The sequence below is a fragment of the Columba livia genome, chromosome 11, assembly GCF_036013475.1.
Source record: "Columba livia isolate bColLiv1 breed racing homer chromosome 11, bColLiv1.pat.W.v2, whole genome shotgun sequence".
NCBI lineage: Eukaryota > Metazoa > Chordata > Aves > Columbiformes > Columbidae > Columba > Columba livia.
Genome location: NC_088612.1, coordinates 10,621,432 through 10,646,530, shown reverse-complemented (window position 1 = coordinate 10,646,530; position 25,099 = coordinate 10,621,432). Strand labels below are relative to the sequence as shown.

The 25,099-nt window shown below is 47.6% G+C and overlaps 1 protein-coding gene across 1 annotated transcript in view; it reads left to right on the top strand.

The window, feature by feature from the left end:
* IGDCC3 (immunoglobulin superfamily DCC subclass member 3) overlaps positions 1–25,099 on the top strand; it is a 103,858-nt gene that overhangs the window by 67,033 nt on the left and 11,726 nt on the right. Inside the window, exons 5-7 of the mRNA XM_065076757.1 lie at positions 1,607–1,744; positions 7,932–8,090; positions 16,493–16,658. Coding sequence (XP_064932829.1) covers positions 1,607–1,744; positions 7,932–8,090; positions 16,493–16,658 — 463 coding nt within the window. The remainder of the gene's footprint in view (positions 1–1,606; positions 1,745–7,931; positions 8,091–16,492; positions 16,659–25,099) is intronic.

Genomic DNA, 25,099 nt, shown 5'->3' with positions numbered 1-25,099 from the left:
GAAAGTCTGTGTGCTGGGATGATCCCTCCAGCAAAGCCCAGCCCAAGGCAGAGCTTGGCTCCCCAGCCCTCCTCGTGTCCCCCTCCTGCTCGGGGACCGACACCAGCCCAAGTGTTTCTCTTTGCAGGTGTATGGAGCATTTTTGCCAGCAGCAGCTGTCAGATTGTTGGAATTCCTTAAACACTGCTTGACCTCAGCATTTCTGGAAAATCACCTGTCTCTCCTCGGAAATTAGGAGAGTAATGCAGAGATTATCAGTGTTCTTGTTTACTTATGGGAAACTAAGAATATCTCATTTTTTTCATCCTCTCCTGCTCCTGAGAAATCTGAGTAAAGGCTGAAGGGAACTTTGGCCAAGGGATAAGGCACTTTTTAGGGACAAAATGCTGTACCTGACACAGAATGATGTTTTTGTCTAGTGGTGTTATCCTGTCTGGTGAAATGTGGTTTCTTTTGCTAATCCCGTACCTGTTTGGTTTCCAGTGTCATTGTGCCAGTGCTTTATTTTATCGTGGGTCTGTGCATCATCGTGTACAATAGGCTTTATTCTTGGTTGCTAACACTTGGTGCTACTGTAGTGCAAATGAACAGTTAGCAATCGCATCATGAGCGATGTTTGTATTGTGATTACATCAAAGCGATGGGATGCATCATCTCCCTGCACCCAGTTCCACCAGGGTGGGTCAGGACAGGGGTGCTGTCAAAGGCAGGGTAGTATGGAGGGGGTTGGACTCTTCTCCCCAGGAACAAACGCCAGCACAAGAGGAAACAGCCTCAAGCTGTACAAGGGGAGGTTGAGGTTGGATCTTGGGAACAATTTCTTCCCCAAAGGGCTGTCGGGCATTGGAACAGGCTGCCCAGGGCAGTGGTGGAGTCACCATCCCTGGACGGTTTTAAAAGACATAGAGTTGAGATTTAAAAGACACGAGTTAGTGCCAGGGTTGGGTTAACAGTTGAGTTTGATGATCGATGATCTTGAGGGTCTTTTCCAACCAAAATGATTCTATAACTACCCTGTGGGCTGCAGTCATTAGAGAAGTTTCCTTGAGTTTCCTCTCAAAAAGATCCTCAGCAGGAGCCAGAGACTGAAACCTCCATCACTCTCCGTGCCCCAGGACAAGACTTTGGGGCAAATGACACCAGCAGCAATAGAGGATCTTTGCAGAGAGGCAGATTTAGGCATTGTGGACTGCATGGATTGCTTTATGGCTTGAGATACTGAAAGACAAAGCAACTCCTCCATTTATTTGCATTCCTGTCTGCACGAGCTGCCCAGCAGGTTATCTTCTCCCTGCGTACCATGTTTTTCCTACACATCTGCTCACTGCATTTCCCAGCATGGTTCCTTCTTCATGCCGCCCGTATCTGGGTGTTAACAGGGCTGCTTGTGGCCGGGTTGGCTGGCCGAGGCGTTTTAACCAGGAATATCAGGTGCTGTGACTGTCATACAAACATTACGCTCCTTTTGTTCATATGCATCTTAAATTTATCCAGGATTATGCCAGCCACCCACATCATTTGTACTTCAAGGATGCACAAAGCCCTTGGTGTTTCTGTGAAAAAAGGGAGATTCGGGTACCTTTTAATGCCGACACTGTCCTTGCAGGCTCCCGCTCCAGTGTTTACAAGGACCCCATGATTCTTGTTGGTCCGGAGAACCTCACACTGACGGTGCATCAAACCGCTGTGCTGGAATGCATTGCCACCGGCAATCCCCGGCCCATCGTCTCCTGGAGCCGCCTAGGTAAGCCCTGGGATGACCAGGATTTCTTCCTCCTCCTCCTCTCCATTGCTATCACACAGGCAATAGGTAGATGCCACTGTGTATTTTACGCAACAAGTGATTCACCCTTTCCATTTCCACTGAAGTTAATTGTAGGCTTGAAGTGCTTTTTATCCTTGCGTCTACGCTTTGTTTTTTCTCTCTGCCACGATCTTATTTTCACCCGATAGAGAAGTGGGTTGGTTAAACTTGTAGACGTTTCATGAAAGGTGATAATTTTGTCTTTCCTCAAGTGACAGCATCTTCTTCAGCTGCATCAAAAACATCACCACTGTTGGGCTAGAGAAGCAATATCATACACAAATACATCTTTCACGTAAAACAGCCTTGAAAGAAACTTGCTGCCTGTTCAGGGAGTTTTAAAAAAACTTGAGGGGAAAGAGAGTGTTTAAAGTAGCGTGTTTGAAGCTCTGAAAAAGCAAATGCACGATATTTTTTTTAATCAACAAGAAAACCAGAGGCAGCATCTAATGGTGTCATACAGGCGAGGAAGAGCAAAGTGCCGTGTTTCTCCCAGTCTGAAAGAGTTATTTTAGGCTCTAACTTGGCGATAGTAGCTCAGAAACTATTTTGCCCAGAGCAACACTTCCATTGCCCTGTAGAAATCCGTGTGGACCAAAGACCTGGTGGCTTTTGTTTTACCTTCCGGAGCTTGTAATTCCGCCTGTGCATGCTGTGGGGTTGGGTTTGGTGTGTTATTTCCCAAACCTTTGTGGTCCTCAAGGTAATGTAATTTTGGGATGCTAATCTCCCTGCGTCCCCCGAGGTGGAGAAGCAGGGATAATCCTGTCTCATGCTGCTGGGATGGATGTGGACTTCATCCTTGTGGCTCTCCAAGGGTCAGGGTCCAGCTCTTCCCACCCCAGAGCCATCTGCCAGGGGACACGGACACGTATCCAACATCAATCGCATGATTTCTCCGTCTTTGCCCTCCTGCTCACATCCTCCGATGGTTTGTAAAATCAGCTCTTGTCTGCCACTAGCTGTGTGGTTTGGTTTTTTTTCCTCCAGAGCCATAACTGTTAGATTGATGCTGTTTTAAAAATTCCCCAGATAGGCTGTATCACTAGTTTGGTTCTCTTTGACACAAGGCACCTCTATGTTAGTGCTCAACTATAATAAACTACTTTATAATTGCCTTAATTATAAGTGCTTATTACCTTCTTCAAAACACTTGTCTCTTTAGAGCAGTGCAATAATGAAGATGTAATAGCTCCATGCGATGTTTGTCTGGATGGTCTGGGCTCAGCATTGCCTTCTGCCAAAATAAATACCCTCTCCACACTGCACAGCAGCAGAATTAGAGCTGGTTAATGGGAAACAGATCCTGTTTTTATCCCTCCTCTTCAGTAGGAATATTTCCTGTCCGAAGCATCACAAGATCTTGTTTAGTTTACGTCTTGACAGCGGCATGGCTTACAGGCTGTCTGATGAGTTGGTGGGTTTGTGGTCTCTTTGTAGCCATTTCAGGAGTGTTTTAATGTCTCTGTGTCTGTGTGAGCAGGAGGAGGGAGAGGGGTTGATGCTGGACTGGACAGTCCTGAGCATCCGTCATCTGTATGTGTGACTTCTGCCCATCTGAGGGTCTTCTTCCAGAGTTTCCTCCTGCAGAGCTGGTTCAGCTTAAGCAACCAGTTAAATTAGTCAACTTGGAAAAAAAAAAAACCACCTTCTCATCCACTCCCAGAAATTAAAAGCATCCGTGGCCACAAAGTCTTAGAGAGATGCAGCTGATTTAGCAATAAACCTGACTTAATTTAAACAACAACAACAAAGGTCAATTATATGTGAACATCTTTCTTGCCTGGTCAAAATAGAGTCATGACATTGTCATTATGCTGGGTCTTTGCACTTCAGACAGTCTCACCAAACAGTTTTGCTCACAGTTTTGACATTTTGGCATTTTTTCTGTCAGAAAGGAGCAAAAGAACAATTTTGCTTTTACAGCTTTCTGGTGCAGGGGAAAGCAAACCATAACAACATTTGCACTTTTTGCTTTGGCTTTGCTAAAACCTGGCTGGTTTTCAGTGGGGAAGGCAGCTATATTTTGCTTGAAGAAAATATTTCCAATTCTGGGCCAGTTTTTGAGTGTCACACGATCAATTTTGAATTTAATTTCCTTGGGAATATGTTGTAGCCCTCCCGACCACAAACAGAATTCCTGTGTCTCGCCGTGCATGAAATGTCAACATTCATTAGAGAGCAGGCTCTGAGAGAAATGTAAAATCATTAAGGGTTCGTTCGGGGAAGATAGGGCTTTTCCTTTCAGAGCGACGCACTTCAGACTTGGACCTGTATGTGCGCACAAATGAATATCCTGGGCACTTACTGCAAAGCCTTTTGAATGAATGACGATTTTAATGTATCTTTACCTTTTAAGTGACAGGCCACTGAGCTGGCCTCCATAAAAGGTACCAAGGCAGAATAATAAACTATTTAGAGAGATATAGAAAAGTGAGGCAAGAGAGAAAAAGACAGTGATTATCTGATAGTGTTATACAGAAGTTGTCAGAAAGGCGCGCACAATGGGAAGGAAATTACTAAAGAGGAAGCCATTCAAGAAGTAAACTATACAACAATTGTAGGAGCCAATTAATTGGTAACTTATTGGACACAGAAGCTTGCATTGGATGGCTGACTGGTTGACAGGAGCGCAGTTCCCGTAAGTGTTTAGAAATAATAGAGTAAATTTCACCACTTCACATACTGAATAGTCAACTGTTGCAATGTACTCTAAATATGCTAATCCACGGTGCCCAGTGTCCGCTGAAGCAGGAGACCCATGTGTCTAAAAAGTAGAAGGCTACTGTGGCACAATACAAAGAATTCACAAAAGAGCTAAATGATCAACATTAGAAAGTTGTTACTTTCTTTCTACTTGCTACTTATAAAAGAAAGACGTTCATGTCATTGCATATTCATATCGCCTGGCACGTTTTAACGGGTCTCCGTAATTAGTGCCGGTGTGCCAATCACTTGGTTAGCAGGCGGAGAATAGGCTCCAGAAAGCATCACATACACCTTGGAAAAATAAATAATGTGGCTTCCAAACCCCAGGGCTCTTTCATTCAGATTTCACTCCTGTGGGCAACCTGGAAGCCTCTACTTGTCCATAGCGAGGATATCCCTTGGGAGCATCTCCCCTTTGGAGAATATTCTCCTTTCTTCATCCGTTGTGTCCATCTGCTCTTCACAACCAGCTGAAACTCCTTTTCAGCCCTCATCAACTGGGGTTCAACGGGGGGAATGTCAGACATTTCCACCCGGACTGGCTTGTTTTAATCCCTCAAATTTTCTGCTGTTGACTTCACAAAAAGAAGTACAAGGTTGTGTTAAGTGGGCAGCAGTTTCAAACCTACGTGAGTCCTGGGAGCTTTGTACACTAACACTAGTGTTAGATTTTGCAGTCTTTCAGTTCTCCTCCATGGAGAGATGATGGCAAGTGATGCCAGGAGTCTGGATTTTCAGGGTTTGGATCCCTTGTTCCAAGCCACTCTTCAGGTCTCCGTGTAAGTGAAATGGGTTAAAATAGACAGAAACTTTTGCAAAGCAGGTGCGAGATGTCAGTACCTCTGCACGGCGCTTCTACAAAGTGCTGAGCTTTCAAGACGTGAGGAATTTCTTGTGTAAATACTCTGTATTATTTATGCACTTTGTCAGTGTTACTAAGTTGGGCTTGGTATTAGCTGAAGAGACCTTCTAGCTGGTCACAGGATGGCTCAGGTGGAGTGAGGCACAGCAGAGTGAGGAGGAGGATGGAGCAGGAGATATTTCTTTATTATTCCTTTCCAGTGCTCTTTGGAAGGGAGGAACTGAGCAAGAGCCGTATGGGATGATCTGGCACGGTAGTCTCTGCTGGCTGTTAGAGTTGGCCACGATCTCTGACTCAAATGGCAGATCCCCTGAGATTTCTGAGCTGGGAAAGCCTTGTTCTTTAAGGAGATGAAGGATGCTAGGTTGACAGGAGACGTTTCTTCAGACCACCAGCACCTCTAATTAATAGTTGGAGCTAGAGAGGCAACTGGAGACGTGTTGATGCTGGGGTTTGGCCTGTGTGGAGTACCTGCTGCAGGCTGGGTCTTTGCCTGCTTAAATTATGTAGCACGTTATAAATAATACAATAAAACTACTGACATTCAAGTCACATTTCTGTGGTATTTCTTGAGGCAACGATGTGATGAAGCATCCAGGGGTGGCCACTCCACATTTTTCACTGGTCCCGTCCCTCCCTCGAGAGAGAGATTTGATTTTTATGCCTATTGTAAATGTGAACTTCCAAAAGGTCTAATTTAAAAGATGAAATCAAGTTTAATTTGAATTTAATTCAGGCCTCTTTTACACTTCAATTCCAACGATGTTTGAAAGGAATGGTTCCTTCCTACTGCTCATTAAATGTGGGACAGGTCATGTTTTACTGTCCTTTTTATGACTGAGACATTTACTGCTGCAGTGGCTTGGCCAGCTATGTGATCATTTAATCATTTAATGACGTTGTTTTTCTCTCTCTACAAGACCCGAGCATTTTTCTTTGCAACGCAAATAATTAAGTGGTCTGGCATTGCCTGCCTAATGAAGCAAGAAAACCTTGAAGTTTAAAAATTTCCTGAAAACTAATACATAAAGAGCATGGCAGGAGATGCATTTGTGAAGTGCTTTGTAGCTTTCAGGCCATGTTTTGCTGGTGTTTCCCAGCTGTTAATCTGAAATAGGATCCCTCACTTCCACATCCCAGGCTTGCGAGCTGATGAACCTGTGCTGTTCTGATTAATGCTGACAGAGACACTTGCTCCCCATCCAATCATGTGCTTTTCCATGTGGTTCCAAGTGCTTTCTGGGCAGCAGGTTGCAAAGTGGCATTTTCTGGTTGATGGTTAATTTGTCCCTCTCCTTGAGTGCTGCTTTGCCTTCATGTTTCCCAATCTATTCCAGAACCTGTTGGTTATGAACAGCCCATATCCTCGTAATATTCTTTATTATGCAAAGCATGATATTACATCTAAAGCATGTGATGGCAAGATAACTTTTAACTGGTCCTGAGTGCCTGTGTTGAAGCATGAAGCCTGCTTGAGGTCAGGCATAGAATCACAGAACAGTTTGAGTTGAAGGGACCTTCCCAGCTCCCCCAGTGCCACCCCTGCCATGAGCAGGGACATCTTCACCAGCTCAGGTTGCTCAGAGCCCCGTCCAGCCTGGCCTGGGATGTCTCCAGGGATGGTTCATCCACCACCTCTCTGGGCAGCCTGGGCCAGGCTCTCACCACCCTCTTAAAACACAAACCAACACAACAATAAAAAGCAATGGCCTGATACTAATGAAACACAATGTAATTAAAGCTGGCTGGGAATTTTCCAGTGAAAACAAGTTTTGTTGGAAAAGGGTTAATTCCCTGATACTGAGCTGTTTTGGCCTGCCACAGACTCAGGATGAAGTCAGCCCTTTCCAGTTGCCCTTCCAAGCCAGAGCAGCTGAGCAGATCTAACCACCCAGCTCAGAGTTTGGCTCCTTGACCCTAAGCTATTGTATGTTCAAGAGCTAAGGAACCGAAAATGCAGTGCTCACATAGTTTCCAAAAGCAGTGAGATGGATCCGGCCAACAAAAATCCATCAAGAGTTAGCAGGTAAAAAGGCTTAGGGTATTCTCAAGTCATAATTGCGGGGACAGTTCATCAGGGAAGTCCTGCTGTACGCTGCCTGGTCTTCTCCCTCCCAGAGCATCTCTGTTGGGAGCAGGTTGTTGGTCTGGTTGGATCCTTGCTCAATCTGATGTGAGAACCCGGGCAGGCAATGGCTCACAGAAACTGATATGATTTAACGTGGCTTCACCATTCTATTGAAAATATTCTGGGTGTTTCATCTTAATCTGAAGATGTAATTGAAAGCTCTCGTATTTCTTCTGATGGTACTTTGGTTTTCCAAGCAGCACAAAGTACGATTTTGGGCAAATGTGACTGAGGATCATGTGTTTTGTCCAGAAGGCAGTTCTGCTAAGAGCATCAGCTAAGACCTATTCACTTGACTTGGCAAATCCCTATAACAGAGCGTGGCACCACTCCATGAGTACTTAGACTGGCTTCAGTAAGGGCTGTGCCCTAGAGAACTTCACACAAAGGTCCAGCACGTGACTCTTATCCTTTTCCCCTTCTTTCAGATGGCCGTCCAATCGGCGTGGAGGGGATCCAGGTGCTGGGGACGGGAAATCTCATGATCTCAGACCTCACCGTGCAGCATTCTGGCATCTACGTGTGCGCGGCCAACAAACCTGGCACTCGGGTGCGAAGGACAGCGCAGGGCAGGCTGGTGGTACAAGGTGAGCAAACCCGGGACTCGGGGAGCAGCGATGCCCACATCACTGTGCCCTCTCTGCGGGCTCCACGTGTCGCCTGGGTGCTGGGATGGGTTTGGTTGGACAGATCCTGACTTTGCTTCTCTCTTAATGAGAAGCTTCACATGGCCTAGCAATGTGGGTGTGGAGCCCAGAAAACCAAACTGCATCTGGACTGCATCAAAAGCAGCATGACCAGCAGGTCAGGGAGGTGATTCTGCCCCTCTACTCTGCTCTGGTGAGACCCCACCTGCAGTGCTGTGTTCAGCTCTGGGGCCACCAACATAAGAGGGACATGGACCTATTGGAGCAAGTCCAGAGGAGGCCATGAGGACTGATCAGAGGGCTGAAACAGCTCTGTTATGAGACAGACTGAAAGGGTTGGGATTGTACAGCTTGCAGAAGGGGGTCTCTGAGGAGACCTTACAGCAGCCTCCAGCACCTAAAGGGAACCTACAAGAAAGCTGGAGAGGGACATTTTACAAGGGACTTTTTACAAGGGTACATAGTGATAAAACAAGGGGTAATGGTTGTAAACTGAAAGAGGGGATATTTAGATTAGGTAGAATTAAGAAATTCTTCCCCATGAGGGTGGTGAGGTACTGGCAGAGGCTGCCCGGAGAAGCTGTGGATGCCCCATCCCTGCAAGTGTCAAGGTCGGATTGGACGGGGCTCTGAGCAACCTGGTCTAGTGGAAGGTGTCCCTGCCCATGGCAAGGGGGATTGGAACAAGATGATCTTTAAGGTCCCTTCCAACCCAAGCCATTCCTTGATTCTGTGATCAGACAAAGGACTTCTCTTCTAGACATGTGGCTTTCCAGGTGGGTGTATGTCAGTGGCAACCAGTCATCACTCAACTGAGGCCTCAGCTGCACAGGTTGCAATGGTTTCCCACTCCATCATAAGCATGTATTTGGTTTAGCAGGCACTGCTTGTTGCTTGTTACTGTACTTGTACATCTCAGTAGAAAGCCTAGGCTGAATTAATTGGCCAAATTCATCTTTCACTCCTGCATGTTTCTTATTGATATGGATACATGGGCACTGTCCTCATGTTGGACTCCTCTGCATGGTAGGTATCGCTCCTGCAGCGATACCCAGTGGATGTCACTCAGAGTATTACTCTCCAATTGAAATGGCTTAAGTAAATCTAAAGCCATTTCCAAAAAGTCAGCAAGACTGTTTTCTTTAGCACTTGACACTGCATCTGAGCCCCTTGCCATGGTGTGAGTGAAGCCCCCTTTGGGGACCATGCCCAGGAGATGCAGGTTCCTCCCCTTCCCCACTGCAACAGTCCTGAAATGCTGCTTGTGAAGGGTGATCCAGCCCAGAGTAGAGATCAGCACTCGAGAAACGAAACAAATCCCCTCCATGTGCTCTGTGCGACCAGTCTCCATGGTGAGGGGAGTCAGGGAAGGGTTGCAGAAGTCAAACCCAGCTGGCAGCGTGCTCTGAATGGCACTAATCCCCCCTGATTGCAGGCACTCACCTCCTCTTCAAGCTCGTCCACTTAAAGCATCTCGCGCTCTCATCGTTCACTCATTAACTATTGACTGATGATATCCTGAATCTAAAATTATACGTCTCTTGCCAGAGTGAGCTAATTGAACCTTTTATGCTGGTCATGGGGAAAGTGCCCCACTCCAGCCCTGGTGCTCACCTGATGGGTCCCTTTGTCGCTGGTGGTGACCCAGCACCGCATTGCTTGTGCAGCAGCCGCGGTCCCTGGCACAATTACAAGTCCCCTTATTAAGAAATACCAACCCAGGCATTAAGAACAACCCTGCCATACTAATACAAACCCTTTAGAGCTGCTGCAGGAGATGGTGTGTGTAGCAGAGGTCTAAACCCAAAGCTGACGTACAGGAGGCAGGTGGGCAGAGCCAAGAGAAATTGCTTGGAAAATCTATGAAGTTGTAAAAATTCAGTTATTGGACACTGTTGGCTGCTCCTTTTAGCAATGGGATGAGAAGGGGAAAGGTAGCACAACTCGTCGTCGCTACAGATGGGCAGTTTTCAGTCTCTTTGGAGATTCGAACATCAGCTGCTGAGCAGCTGGTCTAGTGCTGGGGTAGATTTACTATGGGTTTTCACCCAGGGAACCAAGATGATAATTTTTTCCCTAAAGTGATACTCACAGGGCCATGGGAGCCCAGCCTTGCTGTGGGAGGGGGATGCTCCAGCGTGCAGCCTCAGCAGAGAAGCTGGCAGCGGTGTGGAACATGTCCTTGGAGTAGCCCTTAGACGTGAGCTGCAGTGTCCAGGACCCCAGCTTCTGTTGTCCGTCCATAAAATGCTTCGTGGTTTTCATGGGCCTGTCCTGCCCCAGGGAAGCTCGTGGCAGACTGCGGCCAGGCAGCTGGAGTCCTCCCAGGCTTGCTCACCCTCCCTCTGGAAGCAGATTTTCCTTCCTCCGAATCTTTTTTTTGCCTGGATTTTGCAGCTGAGAGGTACAAGTGATTGCTGTTCAGGTTTGTCTGGGAAGAAAACACAAATAATGACTGACATGGCAGACCTTGGGGTTTTTATCTTTGTCAGGATATCAACGATGCAAATTACATCCCTAAAGAGAGGAAACGCAAAGAGCAGGCAATCAAAAGCCTGGTTGGAGAGGAAGTTAGCACAGGGCTGGGACGATACCAGGCCAGGTACTCGCGCCTTTACACAGGCATCTTTCAAGTGCCTGGAGGCACAAATTAACTTGTGCCAGCCTCTTTTGAAGGACACGCGTTTTATAGGTGGGAAAGTGGGGGAGAAAATGCGATGCTTCCTGTCATAAGGCAAGAAGTTAGCGGGAGGCTGGGACATAGACCACGTCCACCCTCCCACTGCCAGCACTGGTCCTTGTCCCCACCACAGCAGTGGGGTCCTGGTGCCGGGCTCTGCTCTTTCCCTGGCAATAACATCCTTTCGCATTGCAGGGTCTCCTTCAGATCATCTAACGCAGTCTTATTATCTTCCTGGGAATTCCTCCTCCCTTCAGAGGAGAAGGCGTTGATCCCCCGCTCCCTCCCTCCCTCCCTGCCCTCCCCTGGCCATTTAGGCTCCTTTGATCTCTTTTGTAAAGGTTCTCCCATAAGAAACTTTCAATTTTTTTCTTCAGATCCGCGGCACAGCCATTTGAATATTGCTTTGTGCTGGGGCTGCAAATGAAAGTCTCATGGGGGGAGTTGTCGAAAGGCCGAATGTGTCACTGGCTGAAATGGAGGGTGTGCGTGTGGTGCAAGGGAAGAGCAGGCTTTGGTGGCAAGGAAAAAAAATTAAAAAAGAAAAAATATATATCAAAGTGCTTTCTCTCTACCTCCTGTGCAAGCTTTTGTGCTTTATTATGTGTTTGGTGTCATAACAAACTGATGGGCTGTGAATGGCCAGATGGTCACCAGTGTTCTGTGCTCCACGCTTCATTTCCTCCTGAAAGCTATGCAGAAAAATGAGATCCCATCTCATAAATGAGTGCCCATCGTAGAGATGTGTTTTGGAAGGCTCTGCTGACAATGACTGCCTTGTTCGCCTTGCTTTCTGCTGGCAGAACTGGGCAGCGCTCCTTGGTCCAGCAGATCCGGCCACTGCTGGGTTTCCTGGTATTTCTTCCATCGTTATTGCTCGCTGGTGTTGCAAGCCTTGGCTGCGGGGTTGAATTCAGCCCCGGATGTATCGCAGTTGCTGTGTTTTAGGCTCGGCTTTGTGGTACTTGGTTTGTCTTAAGTTTTGCCCTAAACCTAAATTCATGCTGCACAACCAGCTTTAGTACGTGCTATATCATAGAGTTGCAGAATGTCTTGGGTTGGAAGGCAGCCACGAGGATCATCGAGTCCCAACTCCTGCCCCTGCATAGGACAACCCCAAAATTCACACTGTGTGTCTGGGAACATTGTGCAATTGCTTCTTGAATATTGTCAGTCTTAGATGTAGGTCATATATATGGGTCAGTGTGCCCCATGGAACAGTCCCCTCCCTGCCCACATTTTATTAATACTTCTCAGGGGACAGGTGGGACTTGGATCTAGTGTGTTGGGATGCTGGAGTGAGTCAGGGTGCCTGAGCCCCTCAGAAAGACGCCAGTGGCTCATGTCCCCTGGGAAACAGGCATAGAGCTCTCAAGGAGGTTGTCCATCAGCCATTGGTGGGTATCATGAACTTCTTGTCCCACCAAGATGCAAGCTGGAGCTCTGCAGCAGTGGGATGTGTTCCATGTTTTTCTTCCTTCTCCTCACCCCAGCCTCCTTCTCTCACTGTGCCACTCTTACTTGAGAATTAATGACGGCTTCATTCTGAGGAGCAAGGGGCAAGGATTCGCCTGGCACCGGTCCATTGGCTGTCCATGCTCCCCCGTCCTCTTCTCTGTGAGTTTTCGGGTGCTGCAATGAGCCCCACACCTCACTCATGGCAAGAGCAGCAAAGCTCCTGTTACCTCGGGGGACACACTGGTGGCCGGTCACCACTGAGCTGAGATGTCCCCTGTGACAACACACTGTTACAGTGCATCTTTGTGCTATCACAGTTTGTTGAGCACAGCAGAAGCTATTGAAGCACTTAATTAATGATTCTGGGGGTGGTATTAAGCTTTATTGCTTTTTGATACCAATGTCATGCCTTTAAATATTCATTAAAACTGCATGATCCCCTCCCTCCCATTAAGTCCTGAATAATCAATGCTCTGGTTTCTTCATCCTTCACAAGCCAGGGTTGGATCCTGCTGGCTCCTCCTCACCAGGTTTGAATTCTCTGCTCTGAATGGTGTTCTTAATTAATTAAGATCTTCATGGAGGAATGAGAGATGCTTCCTTGCACCATCCCTGATGGCATTTTGGCACATAGGGTGGAAGGGGGAGAGGTGTTCAGGCCACTGTGACTCCATGCAGGGTGAGATGAGCCCTGACAAGATGCTCTGCTAATTATGAAGGATGAGGGACACCTTATCTGGGGACACTGGTACAAACACCAGTTCAGGTACAGCCTGGTCCATGTCTGTCCCTGTGGTAAGACCGTGGTGGCACCCGGACTATGGCACCTCGAATCCTGGGTTCACTTTTGGGCCTCTCACTACGAGAAAGACATTGAGGTGCTGGAGACCTCTTCGCTCTCTACAACTGCCTGAAAGGAGGTTGGACCATGGAGGATGCTGGTCACTGCTCCCAAGTAACAAGTGACAGGATGAGAGGAAATGGCCTCAAGTTGCACCAGGGGGGGTTTAGATTGGATATTAGGAACAATTTCTTCCCAGAAAAGGCTGTCGGGCATTGGAACAGGCTGCCCAGGGCAGTGGTGGAGTCACCATCCCTGGAGGGGTTTAAATGATGTGAAGGTGAGGTTCTTAGGGACATGGTTTAGTGATAGTGTTGGGTTAATACTTGGACTTGATGATCTTGAGCATCTTTTCCAACCAAAATGATTCTATATCCTTTCTCTGATGCTGTTGGAAGCAGGTGATGGGGACAAGGAGCCTTTTAGCTCCGTGGGTTTCTGCTGCAGCATGGGCTGCACCTTTTGTGCCGAAAAAAAAAGGAGGGTGAGACCTGAACAGGGCAGAACAATGTCTGAAGAGAGCCAGGAACAGCAGCGGCACATCCCCTGTCTTGCAGCAAGAGATGCCACCAAGCAGGGACAGCTCAGCACAAGACAGGAGCCATTGGAAGGAGCAGCCGCCTGCTCCCCGGAGACTTTAAACAAGTTAAACAGGGTTTTGATCCAGTTGTGTTTAGCGAGACAGCAAAGAGGAGGGGTGGCAGAGGGGAGCAGGAGCCTGAGGAACCCAAGGGGCTGGGTTTCTGAATAGCATCACTGGCACTGAGCCCACGGCCGCAGCTGCACCTTCGTTACCCCTGAGTCCCCACATGACACTGCCCCAATTTGTCCCTCCTGATACGGTCTAATGAGGATAAGGAGAGCCGGTGATCCCAGAAGGGTTACACTGGATGCTTCTTTCCTTATTTAAACTTTGTTTCTGCTGGAACACACAGCGGGTTTGAGGTTTGGTGAAGCAAAGTGGCCAGATCTTTAATGAAGCTGCGGCGAGGAGCTGGAAGGCATCTGGGCCCTTCCTTGACATCGTGGGTCTGCACCTGCATGTATGACTTGTGTAGCTCGTGAGCCCAGGTGAAAGCAAGGATGTGCACAGCCATTGCAAAATAATTGCTCCTGCAAAACTGCGCCAGCGCAAAGTAGGGGGCGGGAGGTTAAGGAATTCTTGAAAATCAAGTATCAGATGCTCTTGTTGTACACCACAAAAGGACCGTTCACTGAAGGGAAGCGGGTTTTTTCCCCATGTATCCATGCTTCCAACTTTTATTGAACCCATCCTGAATTTTATCTTAATTTATAACTCTAGAGGGGAACTAAAAATGTAGGAGGGAAAAAGGACAGGGGATCAGTTGGCACCTGGGGAAGTTTAGCAAGAGAACACATGTTCGTTAGGTTGCTGAGATCAGGTTCATTAAGAGAGCCAAGTGCCAACAGAAGTGGCCTGACAGTAAAGTCTGCCAGCAGACACCCCACTAACATAAGTCAGACCTGCCATGCTGTGCTTCCCTTTGTTTATTGAAAATGCAAAGGGGGGCTTTTTGTGAGGTAGACAGGCTCTGCAATGAATTTGTGTCTTCCTGCTTGCAGGACTTACAATGTGCATGACTTCGCTCTTACACGCACTCACCTTGCCCTGTGCTTTGGCCTCTCTGCAGCTGTGGTGATGCTCTGCCCTGGCACAGCTCCTGAAGCAAACCCCGAGGGGTTTTTTTGGCCATGAACCACAAGGTACAGGTCTTTCATAGCCTGACCACCCCTCGAGACATTTTCATGGATCAGTTTGCTCCTTTCTCCCAGCATCTCTGAGCCCACCAACCCCCTCCTTGGAAGACGCCAGCGAGTGGCATCAAGTGTGTCTCCCTGGGTAATTTTGCTTTTGTCGGAGAAATTCAACACCAGCCATCCATTACGTGATGCTAGTTGGTAAATTCATTACAGGCCCTAGCCTCTCCTCTGTTTGTCTTCATTGCGACGGCTGCCGGTTCCACCTGATTTTAGGTTTCAGCAGTAACTTGGAGTATATTTATCACTCTGCCCTTTGAAGCGTAACTGCTTGAATAAACTCAGCCTATTTAGCAGTGTCTTTCAGGCCCTGCTTCCTGTAGGCTGATATGCTGGTTTATTCTGATAAATGATTTTAAATCTATTTTGAGCTGCTGGAAGGATGGAAATCACTTTGTGTTTAAAGATGTTACAGTTAAAGGTGAAAACACTTGGTTATGAGGTGAGCAGCAGTTACAGCCATGGTGGAATCTTCTGCCAGGCTTGGTAGGACCCCAAGGGTCCCAGGTGCAGATCTGGGGTAGAAAGACTTCTTGATCTATTGCTACCAGGAGAGTCTGCAGCAAACCTGGTATTTACTTGGGAAGGAACAACCTGCCAGGTTGCTGTATGCAAACTGTACACTGTATACATTGCTTTCTATTTGCGAGCAGTTTGCTGATGGCATACGGGTCCTTTGGGCAAGGCTGTAGCTCTGCCATCAGTGAAACAGCAGATCTCCCCAACTGCAAATGCAGTAACTGCCGCATGGAGCTGCAGCCTTTCTTCCCCACCACTCTTTGTACTGTCAATATGTGCTGATTTTTGCATGCCTCCATAGCAGAGGGCTCGTTTCTGCCGGGTGATGGCCCCACGTGGTGCCACGCACTACGAACGGTTTGTATACTTTCCATTTGATGTATGTGCAAACCACCAGAGGTTCTGACCTCCCAGCCTGCTCCCCGAACAGGCAGGATGCGTTTTTAAATAACCTTTGTCAGATATGGATTATTTTGCAGCCTTAAGGTTGCTTTCACTGGGGAGATGTGATGTGAAGGGGCTTAGACCTTAATGCTGTTCATCTGAACCCTGCAGGACCCACCTCTGCTCTTCACACAGCAACCAAATTGCAGCATTGAATCATAGAATCACGGAATACGAGTCTGGGAGGGACCACAAGGATCATCTGGGCCAACCTTCCTTGGCAAGAGCATGGTCTAGACAAGCTGGCCTAGCACCCTGTCCAGCTGAATCTTAAAACTGGCCAATGTTGGGGAATCCACCACTTCCCTGGGGAGATTATTCCAGTGGATGGTTGTTCTCATCATGAAAAATTTTCCTTTAGTGTCCAATTGGAATCTCCCCAAGAGTAACTTGCACCCATCGCCCTGTGTGACTCCTTGTAGAAAGGGAGTCTCGTCGTCTTTGTAGCCACTCTTTAAATTACAGATATACCATCCAAACCATAGTTACCTGCTGCCTGTGCTGTGGGTTGGCTGAGTATTCCATGCTCCAAGGCAAACAAGACTCATTGAAGTTCAAGCTGTATGTACCAGGACAAAGTGGGATCATTACAACTTTTCTCACTCTCCTTCCTCCTTGCAGCCCCCGCAGAGTTTGTGCAGCATCCCCAGTCCATCTCCAGGCCCGTGGGCACTACTGCCATCTTCACGTGCGTGGCCCAAGGGGAACCACCCCCGCAGATCACTTGGCTTAGGAACGGGCAGATCCTGGAGACCAGTGACCACATTAAGCTGAAGAATAACAACAGGTAAGTCCTGGTGCACTGGCTGCTGGTTCTTCAGTGAGGGGGTGGAGGGCAGTGTGGGACACACAGATGGGTTCTGCCATTCCCCAGCATCAATCTGGAGTTACTACACATGGAGGACTGACATGATGGTCCATCAGGACCTACCTGATGGTCCAGAAGATGCTGTCCCTTCCCTCTTGGGGAGGAGCGGTTGAGGGAGCTGGGGCTGTTCAGCCTTGAGAAAAGGAGGCTGAGGGGAGACCTTATCGCTGTCTACAACTGCCTGAAAAGAGGTTGTAGCATGGAGGGTGTTGGTCACTTCTCTGGACTAGCAAGTGACAGGACAAGAGGAAATGGCCTCAAGTTGCGCCAGGGGAGGTTTAGATTGGATATTAGGAAAAAATTCTTTCCAGAATTGGAACAGGCTGCCCAGGGCAGTGGTGGAGTCACCATCCCTGAAGGGGTTTAAAAGGCATTTAGACAAGGTTCTTAGGGACATGGTTTAGTGCAAGAGTCGGGTTATGATTGGGCTCAATCCTGAGGGTCTCTTCCAACCGAAATGGTTCTATGATTCTATGAAAGAGCAAATTGGCTCATACAGACTTCAGCTTTTGCACAGATAGCAGATTTGAGGCAGGTGTGTGTGGAGGTTCATTTTGGAGCGATGGGTGAAGGCTGACAGAGAGCAGTGGGGGTCTGCAGCACCTCATGGGGAGCCAGGCAAGCCCTGCAGTCACCGTAACCCCATTGTGCTGGGTAATGGCTGATGTGCTCGAGGCCAAGATGGGGATGAGGGATCCACAGAGACTGATGCGATGCCCCTTGCCCAGCTTTTGAATTAAAAGCCATTATTTTGAACAATCTGGACTCTAGTTGAAAAGGAAGTTGGGGAGATACTGGCTTCCTTTCTGCATTAGCAAAGAGCTGATGTGAAGGTGATCATGTTCAGAAGCCAGCCAGTGGATTTAACTTGGGCTTTGATATGCTAAAACACTGCACCAGTCCTATTAGCTGCACTTTTTAGGCTTACAATTCAGTGCTTCGTGCTTTATTGTACCAGGACATCAGTGTTAGACTTTGACTGATGATACAGAAACCTGTCAGAAGTTTCACTTTTGTCCTGATCCTCATTGGGTATTTCTGGAAGGACCAAACATTGTCCCTGGACTTGGCAGGGACCTCATTCACTCCACACTTTAACCCCCAAACAGTGACCTGCCTGGCTGTGCAAACGCAAATATATTTGAAATAATATTTGTGTAGAAGCTGACTTCCACTAAACTTCAGCCTTTTATCTCACCAGAGAAGAGTGTTTTTGCTGAGTACTAAATAACTGCATTTTCGTGCAAGGCGGTGGGAGTGTTTGTACGGAGGCGATGATATGGTGGGATGCACTTAGTGAGAAAATTACAAGTTGACAACATAGTTTCTATGGAAATAGCATGGAACAATATACTGCAAAATAATAGTACCTGTGTTGTAAACCTGAATTATTGGTAGAGAATTGTACTCTGTAGTGTCATAGAACTGCTATCTGTATTAAAAATGGTGTCTCATGAAATGCAACTACCCAACCTCGCTGGAGGGTCTGGACCTTCAGTTCAGACTGTTGGGAAGTGCTGTGCAGGCACCATGGCTTGTTCCTCAGGGGAGAAAAGTGGGTTTATTTTTCTAAGTTTCTGTATAATAGGGCTTTTTGTCTTCAGGTTTGAGGCTTTTTTAAAGGTTTGTTATATGAAGGAGGGAAGGATGTGTGTTGCATGAAGGATAAGGTGTGAGTTGTAGTAAAATCTTATCAATCACTGGAGGTTTTCTCCGAGCTGGAAGTTTTTAGAGCTCCAGGGAACTTTGTGTGTGCAGATACTGCTCAATGCAGGCTCGTGGTCTTCTAGCTCATTGCGTGGGATTCTGAGACCTGGCTGCTCTTACCCTATGAACAGAGCAGAAATGGGAGAAGGGAAATGAGTGCATCTCCAGGCAGGTCAGAAGTGAGCAAAGACTTTACAAACGGCCATTAAATCCAGGACGAAACTCACGCTCTGCGTCTCGCCCAGACATCTTCCCTGTGAAATCATTGCTCCTCACTGCTGGAGGAAAGTAGAAGTAGGATCTTTTGTCATGGTCATGTCTCCTGGCCAAGTCCCTGTGCCTGGAGCTATCACTACACATGCATGTGAACTGTGACTTGGTGAACGCCGCTGTAATCGTTTTCTTATGGCAATCGTTTAATGCAATTTAGCATCATTTTTTTCCACCGTGAGCTCAGATTACATTGCATCTGGCACAGGCTGGGGAAGCTCAGCCGGTTCCTGGGGCTCAGCTGACACGTGGCATCTTCTCAAGCTATAGTAACGCCATTGTAAACCTGAGCCCTAGGGCCATCCTACTTGACCATGGTGAACTTTTGGCTTCTTTCGCATTAGCGTTGGTCTACTCTGACCCCCAACTCCAGGCAAGTGGCCATTCTTGGTGGTTTCCAAAGCTGACAGTCTGAAAAATGCCTTCGCTGGTACAGCAAAGCTGGATCCTCCATCAACTGGAAGAAACAGATCAACGGCTGTTTTATTTCTTTTTTTTTTTTCTCTGAGCTTTTTCAAGTTGTCCTTTGTTTCATTCTCATGGGCGTGACTAAGTGCTGTAACCCACTTAGTTCCAGGCAGAATCAGTTTGTGATTATGCCTTGGATTTATCAGTCTATTGCACTTGGAAAATATTTGTCGGTGTAAAGATGGATCTCAAATCTACTAGTAATGAAGCTACTAAACTGAACTACGAGCTTTTTAATTAGATTACATGGTTTCCTAGAAAAATTCATTTGGATTAAAACTCTGCTTAATATGGCAATAAAGGTCTGAGTGCCCCCAAAGGGATTTTTAGAAAAAAGAGTAAATCATCCCAAATCATATCATGTGCTAATTGATTGCAAAATGTGTCTTTATGAGCAACTTCGTTCTTGTAAACGAACACAGCAAGGAGTGAGGTCCAGACCTGCAGTACGTGGGGTGTTCAAGATGCTGCTCTGCTCCTCAGCTGATGGGAAGGCCCGTCCATCAAACTGCTGCTTCACAAAGTTGTGAAGGTCCCTTTGGTATCTAAGTCACCCTGTGTTGTCTCTGATACACAGTAACTACGAACCCAAGGAAAGCAAACCCTCAGGATCAAGGGACTGCACAAACCCACTGTTGTTGAGATGGGACAGCAGATTCAGGACCGGATTCACCACAGGTTGGACGTGGCTTCTGGTACGACATCAGAGCATCACTTGCTAAGCAACTTCCAGCCTTTCAGCACAGTAAAATCAGCCTCCCAGGCAGCATCTGATAAATACCTCCTCCCTCATGGTCCCTCAGATGTGAATTCTCATCACCTGATGTGTTGACGGTTTCTGGGCACATTAGCATTAAAGATCAGCCTTCTGCTGAGCCCTCTCCAGAGGTGGTTGTTATGTTTTGAAAATGCCAGCTGTGTGGGAACAAAATATCCAATCGATGATTAGCAAAAAAAAAAAAATCAAAAGCAGTTCTGGGATAGCAGATAATTGTTAATGAAAAATGCATGAGGGCTCAGGCGTAGGGAATTGTGGGGTTTTCCATTAAAAGCTGTGAATAAAAACCGCTGAAGGAGCTGACGATGGGGCTGTCAGGCCGCGCAATCGCCAGGTTGGGAACAGAGCCGGTCGCTGGTGGGGTGATGCTGCACTGGACCACGATCTTGGATGGAGGAGCTGATGGAGCCTTTTTGACTTTGATGGAGCCATCCCTGTGTCCAGCAGCCGCAGGGCCTGTCCCTCTCTGCTGGTCAGAGATGCTGTTTTGTCCGTGTTGTTCCTGGGGTGATTCAGATTAATTATGATCCAAATGCCTGAGAGGCGCGATCGGCATTTCCAGCAAAATTCCCACCCGACATCACCAGCCCATCGGGAAAGCAGATTGCGGTTACTGGCTGAGTTAATTGTGGGCTTGTGTAAAATCATCCTTTCTTGGCTATTACTTCAAAATTCACCAGGAAGCATGAAGTAGTACTCGAATTACTGCTCTGAAAGCTTTATTGCTTTCCTTCCTTTGACCCAGTCAGGTTCAGGGGGGTAATTTTCAGCCTAGAAGTAGATCACACTGTGGGGTTTATATTGCTGTAATAGCAAGGAACAAAGGCCAACATCTTCAGAGAAGGCAGGCTCTAAATATTGATTTTCCAAGAAGATTTTATTTACAAAATGGTAATTAAGAGACTTCATTTGTTCCACCGGAAAAAGGCTTCGTTAGAACCTGGGCTCAAGTGGCATTTGCTTTCCTTGGTGACCTTTGCTTATGAACTGTCTCCTTTTAAAATTCTTCTGCACTGGTTTGCACTTGTGTTAGTGCTCTGGGAATGACTCACTTCAAGGGCCACAAATGCTCAAGGTTCATCAGGGAAAATATTCCTCCATAAACCAACTTCAGGACATCATTGCTTTTCTTGCATTTGTCATGTTGCTTAATGCTAGCGCAAGCACTTGGGACAGGACAACCCTTTTGGTACCAAACCGAGGGAAACTACAACCTGTCATTCACGAGGCAGCTTTTTTCGACAAAACCCATGTTAGCTGAGATTAAATGGTGCTGCTGCTGAGCCTCGTGTAGCAAATGCGATGCCATTTGCAACATCCCATTTGCAGAAAACACACCATACAACCAAATCTCCATCCTGCTGGACTTCATCCTCTCCCAGGGACACAAGAAGGAGCAGCATCCCTCAACAGCTCTGCAGACTGCGATCTGATGGACCTTTCATTGGTACCAGTGGTTCCCCACAGCACCGTGCATCATACTGGGACCAGCAACATCCCTCCAGAAACCGCATCCCTCCATATAAAGCAGTTTGTGTGGAAAGAGTTCATTCAGCTGCATAACACAACCTGATTTCACCTGGGAAACCCTGCAGGCTATTTCATTTCTGGAAGTGAAAGAACATGCCTACAGATGGCTGGGGATGATCTGCAGTGTTCCCTTGGACCTGTGAGTGTCGCTCTTCAAGCTTTGTACCTTATTCTCAGCCTGTACAAGGCCACCTTCAAAATAAAGGGCATTTCTGTGAAATGGCAAAGAACTGGTACTGAAGGGAAAAAAGCACCGACCAGCAGCCCAGGAGCGGTTTGGTGGGTGCAGGATGGCACAGCGTGACCTGTGATACACGCAGGGTATGGCCATGGGACATCTGAATGTGGCACTGGTGGCTCTCTGGTGCTTAAAACCCTCTCTGCTGGCCGCAGCCTGCTCCCCACATTAATTTCATCACACTCCCTCTTTTGTGCGCCCGTGTGCGCGCGCAGGCTGATCTCCTTCCAGATGGGCCCCTCTTCTTCTTTGTGTGGCTGAAGCAATGAAGAGGCTTCCTTCAGTTCTCAGACTTTTTTCAGAGGAGCCTTTGGAAAGCCGATCTCCGGTCACCGGCCCGGACCCCTGACCCGAGTCAGATCACTCATCCTGATTTGCCTCTGAACGAGGAGACAGCTTGGGAACACCGCGGCTTTCGAGCGGCCGAGACGTCTCGTTTCAGCTCCAGCCGGGTGTGAATCTGCGGCGGCTCCTCTCCCCACTTCCATCAATGCCTGTCAGGGCTTTGTGCAGGGATGTGATGGAGCCCTCGGCTCGCCGAGCGGCTTTGGTGACCAGCAAAAAGCCTTCTGGCATCTCGCCTCGTCTGACGTGCTCACGGCGCTGCCGGTCTGGCACCCGCGGGAAAGTTTTCCAACAGCAGATGTCCCAAAGTGACAGATTTTTTTTTTTCCCCCTGTTGACGGGAAGAAATAAAAGGACACTGCATATTTCAGATGGTTGACGCGCAGAGACGCTCTGCATCTCCTCGCACGGCAACTACATATTTTCCTTTTGTTTAAGCTTCCTTAAAAAAAATGAAAACTACAAAAAGCGGCAAAACCCGGGAAAGTTGATGGATCAGACACTGACCCTGTGGTGTCGCATCATCTACATCCATGGGGTGATGCGGTGGGTGAAGGTGGGAAGAATTTCTCAGTAAAGATGAAAAGGGATGCACAGCAGAGGTGTCAGCTGGGACGATGCTGGGATTCACGTCACTCTCTGCCAGCACTTGCCCTCCTCGTTGCAGCTCCCAGCATCCCTCCAAGCTCACGCTGGGGCTTGCAGGAGCTCACAGCCTCCTTTAGAGTCTGCCTGCAGGTGTCAGAGGGACTGACAGACAGAGAAAACCCATGAAACTGGTGTTTAGATACTGGGCATTCTGCTCATCAACTTCTCCACCCTTGGTTTCTGCTCCATACCCAGGTTTATAGACACAGCTGAAAATCCAGGTGTTTTATTGATGACATTACCTGCGCATCGTTCCGGATAACGTGGTGATGGGTGGCCAAGGCTCTTATTGCTCGATACGTCCAAACGCAGCCTTGGAAATCTCAATGAAAGCAAACTTTTCAAAGCCTGAAGCAAGCCATGTCCACTTTGCAGAAAATTATTATATTTCTTTTCTTCTGACTTGACTGTGCATGACAGTGTTTCCGGCTGCCCTGGCACTTCTGCAGAGAGGCAGCTGGGCTATCCAAGGCTCTGCCCAGCTCTGGGTCCCAGTGGCTAAGTGCTGTCCTGCTCCAGGAGTGCTGGCATCCAGCACATCACCTGTGTTGCACAAGATAAACTTTGCTCAGCCACTCATCCTCCCAGGACAGAGACAACTTTGACCCCAGCGTCAGCATCATTTGTCGAGCTTTGGAACAGGCTGCCCAGGGCAGTGGTGGAGTCACCATCCCTGGAGGGGTTGAACAGACACGAAGATGAGGTTTCTCAGGGACATGGGGCAGTGCCAGGGCTGGGTTAACGGTTGAACTCAATCTTGAGGGTCTCTCCCAACCAAAGTGATTCGTTGATTGTACAGTCATGCTGTTGCCATCAGGCTCCTTGCACCACTGGTTCCAACCAGGCTCCCCTCTTCTCTGCTCCCCATCTTTTCCCCTCTCCGCGTTGAGAAAATAAATACCCTTGGAGGTAGCAGAGCCTAAATACTCATCGTTCCTGGGCTACTTTTTGCTTGCGCAGCTTAACACTGCTCTCGACTCGCGTGCCAGCCCAACCGGGCTGCTCCTGGGTGCCCAGATGCACAGCGGCCGGGTGGAAATAATCCCAGCATTGACGGGGCAGAAGGAATTGCTGCTCCTTCCACACATCTGCTTTGTGCCGAGCTGCGTGTACAGCTTTTGGACGGCGTAATCCTGCCTTCTGCCATCTGTCCTCGCAGGAATCAGCCGTTGTTGACACAGTTGAGCCACACATCGAGCCCTTCCTCCCTGTCCCCCCCTCCCAGCTCTGCCTTTCTTCTTCCATTTAATCAGATACGTTGAGCCCAGTGGCTATGAGGGGAGCTTAGGGCTGATTCTCTAAAATCACCGTATCAGCTGAAACCATCACATTTGATATTCCATTTACAGTGTTTCCAAGGAAACAAAGGCACAGGACATAAATAGATGACTGTTAAACATTTGCTCACTCACCACGGCCCTGATAATTTGCAAGGCACAAATATGAATGTTAAAACAACAGCAATAATAAATTTTAATATAGGAAGACCAATATCTTGCTGCAATTAGGAGGAATGTTTGTTCTGACATACAGGCAGCCAGTAAGTAGCAAGTTATTTATCATTTCAACTTCCCATGTACAATTTTTCATTTACATAAGAGGCAGCTTTGATGATGAATCCCAAAAAGCCATGAAGTGCCCCTCGCATCAGCAGGGACGCTTGGGATTTACTCATGTGCGGTCAAGTCCCAAATTCACCTGGAATTCACCACAGGAGAAGAAAATCATTTACTTTTCCCTAGAGGGACGCAGTGGATGCAGATTTGGTTAGGCTCAGGTAATTTCTTACAGAAAAATAGCAACCAAAAAGCTCATGTGAGCTTTGGCATAAGCCTGAAAGATGATGCTGAAGCTTGTGGGGATCATTGTCTTGAAAACATTGTCAAGCCAGAAGCAAACCACAGTTCAGATGAACTGGACAGGACTGGAACTGCAGATGCACAAAAAGGGATTAATCCAGAATGGTGCGCATATGGGTGATGCTCAAAAATGGAAGCAGAGGCGGTGGTGAGCGGTGTTTTGTCCACACAAATTGAACTGTGTTGTTCCTGGCTTGGTTTCTGAAGAAGGGCGCAAGCCCTGGGGAGATCAGGGCTTTCATTGAGGGGTCCTTGTTTATTAACAAATGTTATTAAGAAAAGCTGTTTTGCACACTGAATGGCAAGATAGAGATAATGTCTTGCACAAACATTTCTGAATCAATATTTACTGGTGGTGTTTTAAAGATGCAGCCCTTGCACTGGCCCTGAACTTGCTCTGGTTGTACACAAGCTGCTACATCGTTGGTTTTCCCCCTCTTTGGAGGTGTTTTCCATCAGTGTAGCCAGTGTCTGTCTTTATCTTGGAGGCCCCTAAGCCTGAGTGAAGGTTCCCGAG